General features: G+C 39.6%; 1 protein-coding gene across 1 annotated transcript in view; it reads right to left on the bottom strand.

Moving 5' to 3' along the window:
* Positions 1–22107, bottom strand: part of LOC136881067 (zinc finger protein 177) — a 537788-nt gene that overhangs the window by 233966 nt on the left and 281715 nt on the right. Inside the window, exons 3-4 of the mRNA XM_067153676.2 lie at positions 20909–21064; positions 2769–3065 (exon numbers count right to left, since the gene is read on the bottom strand). Coding sequence (XP_067009777.2) covers positions 2769–3065; positions 20909–21064 — 453 coding nt within the window. The remainder of the gene's footprint in view (positions 1–2768; positions 3066–20908; positions 21065–22107) is intronic.

Below are 22107 nucleotides of genomic sequence, written 5' to 3'. Positions count from 1 at the left end.
TTTGTCGGGGTATTTATGATTTAAAGAAAATACCATTTGTAGTTTCTTAAACGCTTCGGGCGATTCTTCCCTATGACGAGTTCTGGAGAAAATATGTTTGCATTCAAGCAAGTATTTGTTTAAATATTCTACTATTTTCAACCCAACATTCTAGATGTTGTAACACTGTCACTGAAGAAAGATCTAACCTTTCGTATTGATTCAATATTGAAATATAGAAAGTAAGCTGCTTCGAGTACAAAGATGATGCTAAGTGTGGTTTATTGAATGCAAACTACGGCAGGTCTGTTTCCAGGCGTGTTTGAAGTTACCGCACAGTAGCAAACCAGGTTTGCCACTTAGAGCTTGCGATAGCAGATAGCATACACTTCTCAATTGAAGCCATAAAGCAGAGTATCTAACGGGACACGACACTATATACGGTAGTCCGAACAAGTAGTGAGCCCATTTGCTGTGAAAGAGCTCCTACAAATCTATATTTGATGACTATTGTTATAGGTACAGACTTCAATATTTTACTCTGAGTAGGTTTTCATTCAGAGAAGACGCAATTTACTGGCAGAGCAGGGTCGTTGATTGTGGGGTTGTCTGAGAAACTTACGGTAGGATGTTAAAAATCTTTTTCTGATTATTTGTTTGGGAGAGACTTTAAATGAATTGGTTGGTGGTCTTTAATGTTTAGGATAGACAATCAACAGAGATAAATTTTAAATTCTTTTTTTTAATTTTGAGAATAAACTTCACTGAATGCCATGGTTTCTAGTCTGTAAGAATAGCTGTAACCATATTGCAATAGCACTACTATAAAATCGGAAAACTCAAAAAGTTAACATTTATAAACCCATATCGATACAATCTACTTCCTTTATTTATAAATTATACCGGTAATGTTTATAAAGAACGGGGTTTGTGGGAGTTTCGCTGTTGGCGTTTTACTTGGACGGCCGGGATTAAATCTTAGTCGATTCCTAACTTGAACGTTAATTTCACAAATCACGTGGCATCTGGACCGGCCCCGTCGTGTAGGGGTAGCGTGCCCGTCTCTCACCCGGAGGCTCCGGGTTCGATTCCCGGCCAGGTCAGGGATTTTTACCTGGACCTGAGGGCTCATTCGAGGTCCACTCAGCCTACGTGATTAGAACTGAGTAGCCATCTGACGGTGAGATAGCGGCCCCGGTCTAAAAAGCCAAGAATAACGGCCGAAAGGATTCGTCGTGCTGACCACACGACACCTCGTATTCTGCAGGCCTTCGGGCTGAATAGCGGTTGATTGGTAGGCCAAGGCTCTTCAAGGGCTGTAGTGCCATGGGGTTTGGTTTGGTTTCTTACGTGGCATCTGGAAAGGCATCAGATCTTAAATTCCCTTAAAAACCAAAACCGACGAGTCTGGTGCATTCAACGACCCAAGAAATACATTGGGTAAGCTAAAGACAGATAGTTCTTTTTTATACATATAAGGAATTCGTTATTGAAATATTGTGCTGCCTATTTTTGATTCTTATTTATTATTCAGGCTCCTTGCCCGTATAGTCTGACACTCAGTCTTTGGTTCAAATGGTAACTCCCTCTATTGCCAGGCGGATTTGGGTTTATAACCACTTTTCGTTCATTCATTTGGTTTGAGGTTTGGGTATTTATTCTTGTCTAAGTACAGTTCTCTTCCTACAAACACAATACACCGCACAACCATCCACTAAGGAAGCACGCAGCTGTGAATACATCCCTCCACTTAGGGGAAAGGAAGGCCATCGGATCGTAAAATAGGACCAAAGTCTGCAGTTCTCATCCGCGACCACAGTAAGACTTGGTAAATGCGGCTGATGTAGAGAGTGGAGCAGATATATTTTTGTATCCACAATAGAAAGTTTATTCCTCTGACTTCGTGATCATAGCTACGGAGCCTCCCACGGAAATGTTCAATTTCCAATTACATTGCCCGAAATTTGAACCTCGGCCACCTTAATAATATGTCAGTGAGTGTTTCAATTGGCTCCCACCTCCTCCATGGTTTATATAAAAAAAAGGTGAAGTCATCTCCGTTGGCAGGTAAGGTTACTATCCGTAACTCGGCACTTGATGGGGTACAGTGGTTAGCTCTACTTCCTACCACCTTTTCCCCCAAGAATTAATCTCATTTTTGCTGTAGAGTAAACCTCGGGACTACATGCACCTCCGAAAGTGGACATCTCGTTTCTTAATTTTTTAATTTCTTCACTGGGAATAGAACCCACATCATTCCGGGTGAACAGAGTACACCTTTACCGCCTCGGCCAGGCAGCCGCTCCATGCTATAAAACACTTGCTAAATTCTACACAGTTTATACACGAGGACATATTCTGAAGTAGTCTTGCAGGAAACGCTGAACGAATGAAGCCACCGTAATGAAGGTCAGTGTTGAGAAGATACTTCTGACACATATATTATTATAATTAGATCATTATCTCTTTATGGGACAGTTTATGCGAGCAAAGAAGTGTTCTGAATATATGCTGTTTTTGGAGGAGCCATCTTACCAATAGATTGATCATAAATGGGGTAAGAGTTGATAAATTCTTCTGACAAATACTTTCTGGCACATGTAGTATTGTGGATTGACAAATACCTGGTGTAAGAAGAAGAGATAGACCAAGAGTTGGTGAAATCAGATGTTACTGGAACTTCTCTAAACCAAGTTCCTTTACTTCAGAACATAGCAGAATGGAGGAAAAAATAATCTAAAACATATACTGTATATTAAATGATAGCATTGTCGATCATAGTACAGTACCTGTGTGTGTCCTCATGTGCCTCTTGAGGAGGGATGGTCTGTCGAACGCCTTGCCGCACACTTCACACGGTAGCAAGGTCCGTTCACCCCGAGCTGGTCGCGATTTGGGTGACGTCTGGTGGTGCACATTACACTGCTCCAACAAGTCACCTGCGGTGGACGTCGCGCATGACGAGGACGATGATGAGGAAGACTCTCCGGAGACGGACTTCCGTTCATCAGTGTCTCCTGCACTGTTCGGTGACGATGTGATGAGGACCCTTGATAAGAGCGACATGGACAAATCGAGTGGCGAATCTGGAACACCAAGCAAGGAATTCTACTTACTAACCTTTCTAGGGTAAGCATTACTCAACCAATCAATCAGCAATGATCTTCATTTACGGCTGTAGCCCAAGTGGAAGATTGCCTATAAGTTATTTACCTGTTCTTTTCTTAAATGATTTCAGAGAACTTCCAAATTATTATTTTTAGTAAATTATTCCAAACCTCAGTTACTCTTCCTATAAACGAGTATTTCCCAATTTGTCCTCTTGAATTACAACTGTATCTCCACTGATAGCTTGGAGCATACCACGTGTTCGAAATGTTCGCCTCCTTAATGTCAAGTCTTCCCAGACAAAAGTTTGCAACATTTTCGTAATACTACTTTGCCGGAAATGGCGGAGAATAAATCGTGTTACATTCCATCGAATCTTTCCCAGTTCTCGAATCAAGTAATTCTGGTGAGGATCCCTTACACTGGATGTATACCTTAGGCCCAATTGGCGTCTTATAAGTGACTTATATGCCCTCTCCTTTACAGCCTTAGAGGAGAAGGTCCAAATATGGGCTATGGTCCAAATATGAGCTAGTGTTGATATTGGGGCTACACGATGCTGTAGTCTGGCAAGGAGTTTTGGAGCTTATGAGGCTCAAGGGTGAGTTGGCCATGCGCTAGGGTCGCGCAGCTGTGAGCTTGCATCTGGGAGATAGAGGGTTCGAACCCCACTGTCAGCAGCACTGAAGATGGTTTTCCGTGGTTTTCCGTTTTCACACCAGGCAAATTCCGGGGCTGTACCTTAATTAAGGCCACGGCCGCTTCCTTCCCACTCCTCGCCCTTTCCTATCCCATCGTCGCCGTAAAACCTATCTGTGTCGGTGCTACTTAAAACAAATTTTTAAAAATCTTCTTGGATTTCTAGACTGGACGTGCTACCTCACAGTCAGAGAACTCATTAATTTTGCTCACCGTCCTCGACAGCTGCTGTCGCTTAAGTACGGCCAGTCTGTGGTTTCCCTTTCTCACACCAGGCAAAGTTTGGGGCTGTACCTTATTTAAGGCCGCGGATAATTCCTTCCCACTCCTAGGCCTTTACTCTCCTATCGTCGCCATAATACATAACGCGACCTAACGCAGCTTTAAAAAACTCATATACGAAGACTGACTGGACCTTGGACTAGACTCAGATACAAGTAAAAATCTCCACCCTCCACGTAAGAGATAGGCTCGCTACTCAGAACAATGGGGATGGCATGGAAAGAGCATTGAATTTTTTAAAATTATTATTGTCATCATTATTATTGTTATGTGGTTATGGAAAATAAATTATCACATTTCAAAATAATTAATGTTCTTCGGTTACAGTAACTTGAATGAATTTTAACATCAATTTAAAAAATAAATAATAAGAAATTTGGAATTGAAGTAGGGTGTATATTGAACATAAACTACGGTAGTTAACACTAGTTAGTGTACAGAATATCAAGATGCATACAATTCTATTTAAGTGGATGTGTGATACTTTGATGTTATTAAGTTACAACGTGAATGAATATAATTTATTTTAAATATTAAAAATATTTTTTAGGGTGTCCAACTCTCTTAAACTATATCAAAATCTGTCCTTATTTACTACTTGAAAAGCATTCAGCGCATTTGTAGTACACATCTGAGTACATTTATAACGAACAGCCACAGTAAGTTCATTGTGAAGTGAACTGCACTGCTATCTGTTGTATTAAGATGAGGTATTCGGTACTAAATACCATTCAGATCGTACTTTATTCCATTAGCATAAGAGATTTTAACTAGCAACATCAGGAAAATATAAATACCTCGAACATCAAAGCGTTCGGGTAGAAGGAAATTCCGCATAAAATCTGCAGACATTTTATAATGAGATACATAATCTCCTTTTCATCCAATCGAAAATATATCTTCTCTTATAGAGACGAACCACTGTATCGTTTGCATGCAGGTCTTTGGTATTATGGATAGAATACCACAGGGAACGGACAGCCATAATTCTCTTCCGTTCAGAACAACGCCTGACTTCTGGTTGAAGCGAAACCTTCCCTTGCTCTCCTATTCAACAGCTACTGGCTTCTTCAAACCGAAAAATAAAACAAGGACGCTAAACAAAAAATAAACAGAGTTAAAAAGAATTCACAATGGCTACTATGAGAGCTACCCTTTTAGAATGTCCGACAGGAGAAGATTCTTAAGACAGTACAATGGGTCGATGTATATGCTTAAACTATGCAACCCAGTAGAGGAGCGCTGGAGAAAAGACTTGCAAGCTAAGTGGTCAGTCAGAGGAGAACATTTTAAGTAGTAAAACGGTATTTGCTATTTATTACGTCCTAACTAACACATATACAGCATGGTATTCGCCTTTATTATGTCCTAAATAACACTAAGAAAACAGAGTACCGCACGGACCATTTCTAGGACCTCAAGAATTACTGAGCTACGCCAGGTATGTCGCATAGTTTATTATGTTGTTTTTTATAGTATTGTTTTAAGGCTTCCCTTTGAAGTAATGCCGACATATGTGGTGATATTGATGACGCTCAAGAATGGATCCTCGGAATGTCAATGCCAAAACTACTGTCATTGTTAGAAGTATGGTGTTGGCGGTGTCTCACAGAGGCGAGGAATGAGGGGCAGGGGGTGCGCTATTGTTTTGAAGGAGATTCCTTTCCCAAAAAGCTCGCGGCCTGCATCGACCTGATCGTGTCTAGGCTCGAAAATGAGGGAGCCAGTGGACGGTGAGTCTTCTCATGTTAATCATGCACTCATCTTCTCGTCCTAATATGGGGAGGTGAGCATCTGAAATCTGTATGCACAACCCGAGAAAGCATCTATCGAGCTATCTAGAGCCTATCTTTCTAGCAGTTGACAGCAAAATTAACATTGTCCTAGTTCAATAGTTATTCTGCCTTCTTTCTTTCCACACACACTACCTCTACAACTGTATTCTACGTGCTATAACCAATTACTCTAAGTGAAGTATTGAAATATGTTGAGATTGGTCATTTTAAGTCGTATAATGGTTAAAACTCGCCTGTAAGTTCTCATATCTTGAAGACACTGAATGAAAATTGAAAGCCGGCTTGAGTGACTCAGACGGTTGAGGCGATGGCCTTCTGACCCCAACGTGGCAGGCTCGATCCTGGCTCAGTTCGGTGGTATCTGAAGGTGCTCAAATACGTCAGCCTTGTGTCGGTAGATTTACTGGCACGTAAAAGAACTCATGCGGGACTAAATTCTGACACCCGGTGTCTCCGAAAACCGCAAAAGTAGTTAGTGCGACGTAAAAACAATAGCGTTATTATTATTATTATTATTATTATTATTTATTATTATTAAAAATAATTTGACATAAGGATATAAAGGTTAAAGTGAAAATACTTCCTCAATATTTTCTTTTCTTTTAATTTCAGCTCGTAGTATCAGGGAATCAGGTTTTTGTAGCCGAATGGTCGGGGTAACGGTCTTCGGTTCAGAGGTCCTCGGGTTCGTGTCCCGATCGGGCCAGAAATTTTACCCGCATATAATTCTTCAAACGTGGGGAATGGTTTTAGCGTTCGTGTTAATACCTACCTACACATTAGGCTGGTGTCAGGAAGGGCATCCAGCCGTAAAACATGAATGAATTTATACGGCCAGTGTAACAGGAGCACAAATCAAATATAACGAAATGAAGCTACAAGAAAATAGGGAAGCTAAATTAATGTGAAATAACAGGTGAGAAATTGAAATGGCTTAGGAAGAAGATGAAATAGTTATGATTGGGAAGCTTCAGGTTTCGGGAGAATATCATCGCATTCGATGATATTTTCCCCACTTGTCCGGTTCCGTGGCTGAATAGACAGTGTAGTGACGTTCGTATCAGACGTTTACCGACTTTTTGCTGTTGATTTTAGTCATGTCTAGCCAATTACTTCTTCTGGTTCGGGGGCAGAGTTTGTGTTATTTCTAATGCAATTTTCTTCATTTACCAACAATTCAGCATAGTACCAACCACTACAAAAACACTTAACAACAGTTGAATATATTCCTTCACATTGATTTGATGTCATGAAGGGCAACCGAACGTAAAAGTGGACCAAAATTAACACATGATGACGAGCCTGAGTAACTAGGAGAGCTAAATTCAAAGGCACATTCACAGTCAGAAACGAACGATAATAATAATAATAATCATCATCATCATCAACGTAGATATTAGTAAATTGTATTAATATCTACTGGAAGAAATACTTCAGTGGCTACTGTAGCAGATGACAATAGGGAGCGGAAGAGAAGAGAAGACAAGATAAAGGAGAAGAGAAGAGGAGACAATGTGATAAAGGATAAACAAGGGGAAGGGAAAAGAAAAGGTAATGGAAGACATGGTAGAGGAGCAGAAGAAGTGGGAAAAAGTGACTAGTGGTTTTACGTCGCACCGACACAGACACGTCTTATGTCGACGATGGGATAGGAAAGGGCTAGGAGTTGGAAGAAAGCGGCCGTGGCAGTAAGGTACAGCCCCAGCATTTGCCTGGTGTGAAAATTGGAAACCACAGAAAATCATCTTCATGGCTGCCGACAGTGGGATTCGAACCCACTATCGCCCGGATGCATGTTCACAGCTGTGGGCCCCAAACCGCACGGCCAACACGCCCGGGAAGAGAAGAGAAGAGAAGAGAAGAGAAGAGAAGAGAAGAGAAGAGAAGAGAAGAGAAGAGACAGAAAGGACAGAGAAGGAGAAGAGAAAAGAAGAGAGGGGAAGACAGGGTAAAGGAGGAGGAGAAAAGAGAGGAAGAAGGAAGAAAAATCAATCAATCAATCAATCAATCAATCAATCAATCAATCAATCAATCAATCAATCAATCAATCAATCAATCAATCAATCAATCAATCAATCAATCAATCAATCAATCAATCAATCAATCAATCAATCAATCAATCAATCAATTAATCAATCAATTGTTTACGTAATCTTTCCTTAAATGATGTCAAAGAGCTTGAAAATTTATAGTTTACTTGATAAATTAATACATTTGTCAATTTCTGTTCCTGTCAATGATTATTTATCCCAATTTGTCCTTCTGAAATTCGACTTTAACTTCTGACCCCAACTTGGCGAGTTCGATCCTGGCTCAGTCCGGTGGTATTTGAAGGTGCTCAAAAAACGTCAGCCTCGTGTCGGTAGATTTACTGGCACGTAAAAGAACTCCTGTGGAACTAAATTCCGGCACCTTGGCGTCTACGAAACCGTGAAAGTAGTTAGTGGGTCGTTAAGCCACTAACATTGTTAGTATTAACATTTAATGATCTTTCCTTCCGTTAAAAGCTTATTTGCCTGTTCACAAAATTCCACGCTATTTCTCCAGTGACATCTCGGGACAACCTGTTCGTCTCCCTACTTCCAAACCTTCCCAGCCCAAAGTTGTCAACACTACTCTTTTATCGGAGGTCATCCAGAACAAATCATGCTGATTTCCTTTATATATTCTTCAGTTCCTGTACAATACGTTCGTAATAATTGTAAACCTAGAGCCTTCGAGGACTTCATCTGAGATTCAATGAACTACTTTCGAAATACGAACCCAATTTAATCCATATACCTTAAAATAAGTTAGAAACGGAAACCTCTATCCTCTTCGTAAAAAGGTAAAGAGAGTGTTTTGCGTTTATGAAATTAAAATAAGAAGGCAAATCCTTCTCATCATATCTTTGTTGTCGTCTCTTAGATTCTGATGGATTTACTCATCTAAATAGTTATGTTCAGTCATGATGTTGTTATTGTAAATTATGCTGCCTCATCTCTTCTCTGATTACAGGCGCTAAATTAACTGGACTCCAACCCTTCCAATAGAGCAGCTACCTGCGTCCTGTGGTGCCAGCAGTAATCTCATTCTGCCGGAGGATACGCAGGGGCGTTCGTGCTTTACTGGAGCCTACATAACTTATTCCAGGGGTGTACCTATCTCATTAAAGAAGAATTTTAAATACATCTACCCTGAGAAAACAGAATTTTTACTGATCTTGAGATATTATAATTGAAGTAGAGGTACCTTAAGGCACTAGTCTTCGATGTTAGACAATGGTAAGGCATTCCGCCATTACTCTCGTCGAAGAGATGGTTGATACTTTCCCGGAAATAAAAAACAAGCAAGCTTTTAGTGACTACTAATATCGTTATCGTAGCTTCATGATGATGATGATGATGATGCTTGTTGTTTTAAGGGGTCTGACATCGAAGGTCATCGGACCCATTATCGTAGCCACAGGACCTGCAGCTTCACGTGCGGTGCGAACTACGAGAATGTGACTCTCTCGAAACTATTACCAAACTCCTTCTCACAAGGGAATTGTGTATTTAGGACCAGACTGATTTGCAAGAGAAGTGGTAGAATAACCGACTGCAATAAAACTTGGTAGGATGATCGATTGCAATGAAATTTGGTAGTGTGATCGATTGCAATAAAACGTGGTAGGTTAATCGATTGCATCGAGATTTGGTTGGATGATCGATTACAGTGAAACTCGGTAGGATAGTCGACTGCAATGGAACTTGATGATATGTACGATTTCAATGAACTTGGTAGGATAAAATCTATTGCGACGAAACTTGGTAGGATAATATATTGCGACGAAACTTGGTAGGATAATATATTGCGACGAAACTTGGTAGGATAATATATTGCAACGAAACTTGGTAGGATAATATATTGCAACGAAACTTGCAGGATAATATATTGCGACGAAACTTGGTAGGATAATATATTGCAACGAAACTTGGTAGGATAATATATTGCAACGAAACTTGGTAATGAAACTTCCTAGTATAATCGATTGCAATTAAACTAGGTAGGAGGATCGATTGCAATTAAACTTGGTAGGATGATCGAGCTTGCAGCGATGTTCTGTTGTGTTAATTTATCACCGTACCAAGTTTCATTGGAATCAACGCCTTACCCACAGCTTGGTGGGATCGCCAGTGCAAACTATATTAAACGTTTGGACTTGGACATATTTTACGGTCAGATGCCCTTCCTTTTTTGTTATTTACTTTTACGTCGCACTGACATAAATAGTTCTTACGGTGACGGTCGGTTAGGAAAAGGCTAGAAGTGAGAAGGAAGCGGCCGTGGCCTCAGTTGAAATACAGCCTTAAGTAAGAGGCTGCGTAGTTTTAGTCTCCCATCTGCGAACTTGCATAAGAGAGATGATGGGTTCGAAACCCACCGTCACTGGCACTGAAGAGAGTTTTCCATTGTTTACCATTTTATGGGCTATACCTGTACCCTTTTCCATCCTGCATCGATGTATTAGTGCGACGTTAAAACCACCAGCATTACCCTAATGCACCTCTTCTATGACCTCTAGGTTACCTACGACAGCTGATGGTGCATCTGTTATGGATCCAACAGTGGCTGAATACTCAACATACAAGTTCCAGCAGCTGTTGATTGCGATATGTGCTAAGCTGCTTGAATGAATCAACAGCAAAAACTAAGACTGATAATGTATTTTTTTCAATATCTAGATAATTCGCCACATCGATTGGCACTGGTACTTATTTTCGAATCGAGCTGTCGTATTCTGCTATCCATGTGGTACTTCGGACAGCTGCCGGAAGAGTGAACGCATCTGAGGTAGGTTAGTCTATATATTTTACGTGCAGGCTCGATAATACGGACCGTAAGCGTGAAATAAGCGACGCCCATTGTCTGGCGCCTCACGTGCTGCCAAGGGTGAGCGCAATCCGTGAGTTCACAGTAATTGGGAAATTAAATCTGCTCTTACGAGAATAGGGACAAAACAACGGTTGGAATTTAGTCCAAACTGTTCAGTACTTGCAAGAGTCCACTCCGTATTGTACCTAAGAATTTGAATTATAATTTAATTCACATTTTAATTTAATTCTCTTTCTGCTTTCCACGCCCCCTCCTCCCCATTTACTGACAACTGCTGTAGAGTATTAGTAACAGTTAATCAATGTTTTTAATATAATTAGTAGCTGCCTGTGGCTTTAAACGTCTCACGACATTCTTCGTGACCTGTACGAGAAACTCCAAAATCTAAGGAGAGAAAGTCAAAACCCTGAGATTTCCTGACCATATTCTTATTTTATCTGAGTTTACTGATGATCAGGAGACCAGGCGAGTTGGCCTTGCGGTCAGGGGCACGTAGCTGTGAGCTTGTATCTGGAAGACAGCGGATTCGAACCCCGCTGTCGGCAGCCCTGAAGATAGTTTTCCGGTGGTTTCCCATTTTCACAACAGGCAAATGTTGGGGCTGTACCTTAATTAAGGCCACGGCCACTTCTTTTCCACGCCTAGCCCTTCCCTATCCCATCGTCGCTATAAGACCTATCTGTATCGGTGCGACGTAGAGCCAAATATTAAAAAAAAAGGATCAGGAGAAATTGCTGAATGGTGTGGATAGAGTCTTGGGGAAGTTGTACAAGATGAAAATAAATGTCCGAAACAAAAGTAATTGAGTGCAGTCGAACGACAGCAAGTGATGTAGGAAATATTAGATAAGGAAATGAAGTCTTAAAGGAAGTAGATGCGTATTGCTACCTAGGTAGTAATATAACGATGGCAGAAGTAAGAAAGATATAAATTGCAGACTAGTAAAAGCGAGGAATGTCTTTCGTTAGAAAAGAAATTTGCTCACTTCGAACACTGATATAGGAATTGGAAAGATGTTTTCGAAGACTTTCGTCTGGAGTTTGGCACTGTTTGGAAGTGAAATATGGGCGATGAACAGCTCAGAAAGAAAGCGAATAGGAGATTTTGAAATGTGGTGTTATAGAAGAATGCTGAAGGTGAGGTGGATAGACACTAATTCGAATCGGTGAGAGGAGATCGATTTGGGATATTTGACGAGAAGAAGAGATAGAATGATAGGACACATCTTAAGATTCGTTCAGCTGGTTTTTGCGGTAAGTGTAGGTGGTAAGAATGGTAGGGGTAGACCAAGGTATGAATATGACAGGCAGTTTAGAGCACTTTCAAAATGCAGCAGCTACTTTCAAATGTAAAATTTAATACAACACAGGGCGGCATGGAGTCGTGCATGAAACTAGCCTACGGATCGATGATTCAAGCATACACAGGAGGAACTCAGCTAGATCGCAATATTAAGTCGAAAAGGAAACGGAGCATTTTGAGAATGATTCCTGAAACAATATTTATACCCTGGAGCAATTGTTACTTTTTATTTAGTACTTCAGAACAATGTTATAATTTACTTCTTTAATTAATTCAATTAATTACAATTGTAGTACTTTGTCTAAATCCTCTATTTTCTCTCCCCCATCAACATGTTCATCATCATGGTCATGATCATGATGATAATGATCATCATCATCATTGTCATAATCGTCATCTTATTAATTTGTAAGTTTAGACAATTTAACCTATAGCAAAGAACGTGTTGAAGTGGGAGAGAGGGGCCAAGAGCCTAAACTTCGCCACTTGTAAAGGTATAAATAAATCTTAAATAATTCTGCAGCATTATATGGCTAATTCTACAGTAGTTCGTAAATTCACTACCAATATCACTGCAAACAACAATACTCGAAAGTAGTAATAAATATTGAATAAATACCGGTACTCATATTAATGAAGTCAAAGGGATCCACTAAATAATTTACAGTCTTTACCAGCAGAGTACAAAGATGTTTAGAGGACATAATAATTCGGTTAGACCTTCTCCCCGAGCTGAGGTAAAGGCACACTAAAATTAGAATTCAGTTACTTCAGAATAAGCAGTACAGAGAATTTAGACGAGCTTCTCCCTATAATTAATCCTTCTCACCTACGCCTAAGTTATGAATAATGGAAGCTTTTACCTTCTTCTCCAGTGCAGGCCTGTACTGAAAGGGTTTCTTCATTATGTCCTATAGAGGAATAACAATATTTTAAATCCATTTTTACTGTGTACCATAGCTAGTATCTGTTTGTGGCCGGAAACGACACTTTCATTATGTTTGCCCCATCACATGTCTGCACGGTTAGCTTATTAGGACCCCTTAAAGATGACATTTATCCTCTAGAACTTTACAAGCTGTTAAATATTCAGCATTATTGTTGCATGGATACAGAAAATTCCAGAGCGTTTGAGCTTCTTCATTCACTGACCATAAACCGTAAAACAATTGCCATTTGAAAGGTGTAAGATAGGTCAGATGTCTCATCTGCAATCACAGATAGATAATATGCATACAGAAGGAAATACAATCCTGCAAATTTACTTAATTATAACATATATTCCTTACCGATTGTTAATATAAGAACCAAACTAAAACGTTGAAGCATTGAAGATTTAAACTCGTTAAACTGTTTGCAATCGAAGTGCCAATCATACATTTTTGACGCAACAACATATAATAATCTGAAATGCCAATATATTAATAATTTTTTTCAGTGGCTTTCGACCGAAAATGAAAGTTATGAGAAGAGAGCCTAGACAAAAAATAGTACCGGTATGTAATGTTAACGACATATTATATGTGTTAACAGGAATGAGCATGAATTTAAAGTGGAAAATGAGTTCCAGAAGGGGGGATGTTAAATTAGTTGGAGATATCTGCAACGCATCTAATTCCATTAGCTTGTTAATTTGTGAAGAAAATTTCGGACCCTCTTGTATTCTTAAAGTTGGGCGCCTGAAATCCATCAGCACAAGATAACGAGCTTCAATTGTCTGGCGCGATTATTCACGCACGCGCCCCGTGCAGGACATAGCAACAACGGGCCAGAGATTGAAAACCACCCAGTGATACAAACAGCAATAATAATGACAAAAAAATGCGAGAAGAAAGTAAGGTCACACACTGGTCTCTAAAAGAAAAATAAGTACCAAAAGTTGATTATGGGAAGTAATCTTTTTATCGAGTGATTCCCCTCCACCACATCTTTTTCCAGCCTCCGTAGTAATTTTTAAGACTCGCTTCATCGCTCTTGGGCACGGATTAATTATTTGTTTACTTAAGTTTTGACACTTCACCTTTCTAAAGAAGAAGGAGAAAGGATGAGACTTAACTTTGTAAAGATGTGCCCGGAACGAATTGGTCCCTCAGTTTCTTTTGTTTCCGTTACACCGTTTTTTCTCTCACAGGAGGCCAAGATTGTAATTTATTTACATACGAGAACATTAAATGGAAGAGAGGAACACTAGGTAGCGCCACCTGCCTTTAATTGAATGAAACGTCCTGGAAGAACATTACCGCAGAGCTGTACTAACAACCGTGACCAAAAACACATCTGTTGATTTAAATGTAAATTGATCTTGCTTCCTATTACATTCTCAGTGTTCAAGCTTCGTCGTTACGGAGAAGATGAGTGATAAAACCTGGTGTATTACTTACATAATGAGATGATTTAAGAGTCGAATTTCAGTCTTCAGATATTAAAACAATCACAATATCAGCCACATGTTATCTATGTGCAGAAAAAGATGGATGGGAAGATTACTAACACTGGAAAACCTCCGCTAACCTTTCTGTGGATTTCTCGTTGACAACGTAACAATTACGGGCCTGTACTGAAATGGCTTTTTCAACATGTCTTGTAGAGTAATAACAATATTGCAAATCCAGTATCTGTTTGTGACCGAAAACAGCCATTTCATGACTTTTGCCCCGTCATATGCTTTCACCATTAGCTAAACCAAACGTCCAATTTTTCTATTTGTTTTACGTAGCACCAACACAGATAGGTCTTGCGACGATGATCAAATAGGGCAGGGCTGTCCACCTCCGTAGCGTAACGGTTAGTACTATTCGATTCCCGGGACTGCACGAAATGGTAGGAGGTCTGCTATGTGTCCAAAATGGCACATGCAACTCGCCTGCATTGGGGGTGTGCCTAAAAAGCACTGCACCACCTCGGGTCGAGAATACGAGTTATTATTATGAGGGCAGGGCTAGAATTGGGAAGGAAGCGACCGTGGCCTTAATTATGGTACAGCCCCAGCATTTTGCTTCATGTGAAAATGAGAAACGCCGGAAAACCAGTGGGTTTCAAATCTACGGTCTCCCTACTGCAAGCTCAGAGCAATGTGACCGAAACCACTTAGCCATCTCTCTTGGTCGTCTATACTTTTTCCAGCACATATTTCACAGGGAGTCACCGGGATTCGAACAACGGAACACAGCGGTGAAGGGCGGCGCCCTGCCACCTGGCCCAAGGAGGCTTAAGGATGGCTTTAGTATGAGTTATAATTAGTGTCGTACTTGCTCGTACAGATTTAGAATAAATAATAAAAGGTCAAGGCTTTTATGTTGAAGGTAAACTCCTTTGACAATACTTCTGGCTTAAGAGATGTACCCAACTTCGGCTTACATGTCACCAGAAGTGTCCTTGAAAAAGTCACAAATAACATATCTTTACCTAATTTCCCACATTTGATACTCTCTTTTGAACGTCAGATCTCAGTCTGCAGCTACAAGTTCGCATAATACGCTGCTACATATTCCATATTCTCCTATTTGGATGTGAAAGCTGGACCTTGGATCCAAGCACTGAAAAACGTATATATACCTTTTCAAATGTTGAGGTCCTTCATCGGATGAAAAAATAAAGAGGAACTGATACTCATTATAAAACAAAGGGAAACACAATACTTAGGGCATGTAATGAGGGGCAAGTGGTATCAATTATTACAGCTAATTATTGAAGGAAAGATACAAGAGAAACGGTCGGTTGGTAGACGGAGAAATTCATCGCTAAAGGACATTCGAAGATGGCACAGATGTACATAAGAAGAAGCTTTACATGTTGCATTGCCAAGATCAGAGCTGGCAACGTGAATCGCCAACCTTCGTAAGGAGACGATGTCTCAAGAAGAAGAAGAAGAAGAAGAAGAAGAAGAAATTTGATACCTACCGGTGCTCAACGTATCCTAACAGGGAGCCTGCTGAATGATGTGCAGTGGAGTTCAGATGAGAACTTGAACTAGTGGTCCATGATTCAAGAGGGATGATAGCAATTCCACTTCTGACCACTGACAAATTATCTCATCATTACTAGAAGGATACCATTGATAACAATATGTTATCGTCAGATTTGGTTTTCTTTATGACGCTGACATAGAATGAAAAAGATTTATCATCACCTTACCGGTTGGCTGCCGGCTGAAGCGGAGCAGCTAAGACTCGCAGCAAGACTACAGTGTGTTCATGAAACAATATCTTGAATTATATTTTACTGTCAGTTTTAGTATCGTAGCATACTTGTATAGTCTGGTCCACGAAAAGTAGAGTCCGAAAAATATTTTCCATACATCTTCTCTACAGTGTGAAGACAGAGTAGAAGTCGACAAAGAGGAAAATAATAGACACAAGATGTATATTCTCTACTATCTTAAAAAATATCGCTACAAGAACTTTGAAGTCATGGAATTTATGGTTTCAGTGAGAAGAGCGATTACGTCCTTCGACTTGTAGACTTCTGCAACAGACTCAGCAAAGATGTCATCTACGTCGTTGCCTTCACAGTACTGAAGGGACCAATCTGTTATTGAAATATCATGTACATTCATCCTGTTGTATGACACTCAATGCTCAAATATCAAATCTGCCATAGACAGTTGTAGTATTCTAGATTATTATGCACATTTGTAATTCAGATAAATAAATAAAAAGAAAATAATAGTAATACACGCCAAGAACGAAACACGCTACTAGAAAATTGAAAACTCTCAGATATTATACGAAAAAGAAGGATATTTTATGGTGATATTCTCAGAATAAACTCTAATAGGTTACCCAAAGAAAACTTTAACTTCTTCCATAACCGCAAAATAAAACCCAACTGGTTTAAAGAAACTGAAAAAGGCCTAATAGAAGTAAAAATTACAGAAAATTCACTATTTGATCGAGATAGCTAAAATAATAACTGGGGACGAGAATATAAGGTTCCAAGACATGTACAGTAAAAGCCAAACCTATTATCTCGGAAGGCAAGAGGAAACGAAGATCAAAAGAAAGAAGAAATACTGGGCACTAAGAAAGAACAATACACCGAGAAATGATTGATTCTACGTACGCAAAGAGTGTGAAACGAAATAATAATAATAATAGTAATAATAATAATAATAATAATAATAATAATAATAATAATAATAATAATAATAATAATAATAATAATAATAATGACTCCAGTAGTGCACTAGCTAAACCAAGGAACCGGTGATGAGGCATTCATAGTTCGAAGTCTCTTGTCGTAGAGTGCCTAATATTTTCCAGCTGTTCCATCAATTAACACGACTGGTTATCAACCCAAGTTCTTCGCACTTCCAATGTTGGTTAACTTCAGAGATATCTCGTGGTTCCTCTCATTCAACACTACTACTACCACTTCTAGTAGGATCCTGCTGTCTGCCTTGACTTGTCATGACGACTCAGGTGGATGACAGGCATTAGAATGATAGTTGGTTAGTGTGGCGATCCCCCAGTCGAATTTCTTGCCTTTTGCACCTCTCGTATCAGAAAACTCTAGTCCTCAGTCCAGAATTAAAATCCTTAGACTCATCAGGAATTCAACCTTAAGCCTCAAGATGAACTATGCGAGTTGGCCTTGCGGTTAAGGGCACACAGCTGTGAGCTTCCATTCAGGAGGTATTGGGTTCCAGGCCCACTGTCGGCAGCCCTGTAGATGATTTTCTGTGGTTTCCCATTTTCACACCAGGTAAATGCTGGGGCTGTACTTTAAGGCCACGGACGCTCTCTTCCGACTCCTAGCCCTTTCCTCGTCGTCTTAAGACCTATCTGTGTCAGAACGACGTAAAGCCAATTGTAAAATAATGACAAAGCGAGGTAATCTCTGCAAAGCCCACAATTGTTCCTGCAGCAGTAGAAGACAGAGGTTCCGCTGTTTGTAACCTCAGAACTAAATGGAAGGGGCTCATTGCCTGGCCATTTTTGTTCGAAGGAATGAACCTGATACTCATTTCTGGAGTAGGCTTAGTGAAAGCGTAGGACATGTGCCTTTACAGGAGTGGAGTTCTCGTTAAAAATGTTTGTCCTCCTTTCAATGAACGTTCTTCCAGGTGAACTGAGACTTTTTTAAAATGCTATTTATTCTGGCCGTCGACCTAAGAAGATCTTTTTCTCTACTTTGCACCATATGTTGTGAACCTGCGTGTATGTGGAAATGGCGGAAGTGTAAAGTGTTGAATGTGAGGAAAGGAATCCAAACTGGGGCCGCCGGGTGACAGGCGGACGCGTTGCCTCCTAGACTACTTCTACGTATAATCATAATAATAATAATAATAATAATAATAATAATAATAATAATAATAATAATAATAATTTATACAGAATGGACGACAGCAGGTTAACCAAAGAGTATCTTCAAATATCTTTGGAACAATAAGTCAATAAGTCAACAACAACCTGGATTCATGAAGTCAAGAAAGATTTGGAAAGAAACAAGAAGCAGCAACAGAGGGAGATATGTTTTTTTTTTTAGAAATAATGTGTTATAAATGGAAGGATTCGAAGGTAGGGAGGGAAAGAAAACAGGCTCAAAATGGTCCGAGGAGAGGAAAGGGAGACCTGGTGAGCAGATGGATGAGTATTGGAGGATAAAGAAGTAACAACAAAGGATGAAGTATTGAAATTGTCATGTGGTCCCCAGCAGACTCTAATGGAGAAATAATAATAATTTGGTCATATTTCTATGAATGTTTAGTTTAAGAACTTCCTGAACCCTCGGTGCTATGTGTATAGAGGTCTGTTCGGGTCATGTTCGTACATGTCACATTAAACTGCTAACTCACTTCAGTTGGAACATCATTACAAGAGAGAACTGTCAGTGTACAAAGAGAGCGGACTACACATCCTGGATCAGTCGTCTCCTTCCTTCCACTGTACTGTATAACAACAATTACTTTTAACTCTGTGTCAATAAAGATCTAGCTACCGATCAGGAATCTAAAGTGACAGCTTATTAATCCACGAGTTGTGTTATACGAGAAAGGGGGGTACTTCCCTGGAGATGTGATGGTGCTTATGTTATGCTCAGCGGCTTCTGTGCGACATTCTGTAAATCAGACGTGCCAGCTCCCTCGATGTTCGGAGGAAAAATTATTATTCTTGTATTGATGAAACAGTTCAACAATTCTGTGACTTCCCTCGTTCTGTGACTTGCTGGATAACGTGAGATCTCCGAAGTAAAGCAACATTGGAAGTGGTTTTAACTTGGGTGGGAGCATAAGATATAGGAGGAGCGGAGAGAAACCGGTCACCCTATAGCAAGTGAACTCCGACTCAGGGTAATTGATCAGCGAACCTTGGACTGGCTGGGGCTACTGAATAAGTCACCAACGTCCAGATATGGAGAATGCATCTTCGGTATTACTAGCGAGATATAACTGGTGAACATTGATAAGGCAGGTGGTGTTCTTAAATGTGATAGACTCTAAAAAGTGACTCTTATGTCAATTTCAATTAGAAATGCTGAGTGTGAGATGATTTTTTTAGAGAATAATACAGTTTAGATCGATGCTTTCAGAGATAACTAAAAACACTTTTAATCCTAAAATCTGTTCAGAAATGTAAGTGACTAGAGTGAAAGTTGAGAGTTTCTGAAGAGGGTTAAGGTAGCTACGGTGAGGATTCGTGTGTCTTAAACCTGAGGTATGTGTAGTATTTTAGTATGAATAAAATAATTATCAAGCAATAATGTAATGTTTAAATATTCTTCAAATAATGCCAGGTATATCATATGTGGTGTGTCATATACATCACAGTATGTTGAAAAAAGTGTCACCTGATTTCTTGACCTTTAAATGTTGGCAGGTCTGCTGTAAATACTTGGAGCGATCGAAGTAAGTTTTAGTTCTACGAATCGTAGAATAATGTCTGACATGATTTTCGAACCCACATATACACTTTTCTCTATGTACGTATTTTATAATACATGATTAAATAGATTTCAGGAAATGAAGTTAGGAGTCCAAACAAGATATGGCTTGGAAACATGGGCCGTTGGCAAATATAAAGAGAGATGACTAGGGGTGTTCGATTTGTAGTGTTGGAAATAATGCCCTGACAGGAAAACGACTAGAGAGAATGTAGGCCTACTTACTAGATCTGCGGAAAAGAGAATTCTTTGGATGGAGCTATTGAAACGAAGAGGGGTTTTGTTAATCCTTTGTACAGTCACAACACTTTCACAGTGAATATTTTGGAGAGAAAGTGTAGGAGAAACGAGTAAGACGAAGTTCATTAATGAAATATACTGTGCAGGTTAGCTCAGAGATTTGCAGCAGGACCAGTTACTCTTGGTAGCTCTAGTACTAGGACACAGGGGAGTTCGAATCCCCCATCCTGGAAATCGTTTTCTCTGGTTTCTCATTTTTGGTTCCAAGCAGATGTCGGGATAGTAGGGTCCTGACGGTTAAGGCCGTTTCCTTCCCATTTCTACCCAGTGCAATTACACTTACACCCAAAAATAACACCCTAACACAGCGGTACACGTAGTTCACAACTATGGGCTGTATCGGGGAAAGCAATTAAAGAACTGATAGGCTGAACATGTCTTCGGACACTCCCGCTACTAAAACCCTTAAAAATTAATGAAATCATAGAAGATGTAAATATAACATCCTGTGTGGGAATAAGATACCTAGTACAGGAAGGAGAAAATGAAGAAGACTCACTGTACCACGACCTTCAAGCCTACAAGGATAACGTCGAATGTTGCATAATTGTCTTACAAATGATGCTCTTCAAATCTTCTTCACTGCATTTCTGTTCAAATACCTATCAGGACAACAAATTAGAAGTTTCCAACAAAATCTGCCATTAAGAAGCAGTCATCGGAATGAAATCTCAGGTGAATAAATGTACAAGTGGACTACTTACCCTCGAGAATTGTGTCCATGGTACGGCGATATAGCGAGTTACGGAGATAGTGGACAGCGGGCATGAAGAACACCTCCTCAGGTCTTTCGGGCAGGTAGTACACAACTAGTTCTGAGTTGGCAGGGATGGTTTTCACCGCTTCGTACATAGGCTCTCCTGAAATGTAATATTCCAAGTTAGACAACAACAATATCGATTAAATAGGCTTAGTAGTAAACTGAAACAAGATTTTATCTTCTGTATCTCAAAGGAAGCATGGAGACCTTGCCAACGTGTTTCAGTGACTTGATCCAATTCTTAATATATATTGTGAGAACAAGGCTTATTTCACACCCAGTTCCTATAAAATAAAATTGTAATATGATCGGTACGTGACATTTCCACAATGACTGCGCAGCACAACGAGCCAGCTCTCTACTACACAAACTTGTGATACACGGAGCGAATATTTCCTCCGTAGTGTTTTTATTGGTTTGTTTTTAATGTTTAGGTGGTACGTTATTTTCATTAAAAGCACATTAAATATATTCACACTAGTATGTAATGAAAATCTCGGTAGCTTATTGTTAAACGTTGATTGTGAAAAAATATTTAATTATAGTTATAACTATGATTACGAGTTTGGTACCACAATAAAATATCCAGCATTTGAGCCGTTGTTGTTTTGCGTTTCGATAAAGGATCACGACCAAAGTGTTAGTAAAAAATTTACATATGTCTTCGTCGATATATTCTATGCCATATATAACAGGAAATGGAAATACCATAGTAAACTTTGTTAAATTAAATGTTTCCTGTTTCGGATATATTCTGTTATTAATTAAATATTTCTTCTTACAGAATTTAACAGTCTTAATATTAATATAGTTATAGACTGGAAAAATTAAAATTAATCTATTAACTAAGCCGAAACTGGAGAGAAAATGGCTTCGACTTTAACAAAATACTGTAGGCACTTACTGACTACAGTTTTCTGCTTACGTGTTTTCAAAGTAAGAGTATGGACAATCTGTAACATAATTAGTTAAAAGTACGTATTGTCTTATCTTTAGAGCCCGTATTTCGAGAAATTGGTTAGAATGTAAAGTTACAAGTAAACACTAGCCTGCACAACGGGTATGCTGTGAGTATAGCATAAACATTAGGGGTCAGCCCATCAGAACCCCAAGAATTTATGTTACTCTCGCTACATAACGGAA

Source organism: Anabrus simplex, chromosome 9 (assembly GCF_040414725.1).
Source record: "Anabrus simplex isolate iqAnaSimp1 chromosome 9, ASM4041472v1, whole genome shotgun sequence".
Lineage (NCBI taxonomy): Eukaryota > Metazoa > Arthropoda > Insecta > Orthoptera > Tettigoniidae > Anabrus > Anabrus simplex.
The sequence above is the reverse complement of the archived record's forward strand: the minus strand, read 5'-3'. Positions and strand labels throughout refer to the sequence as shown.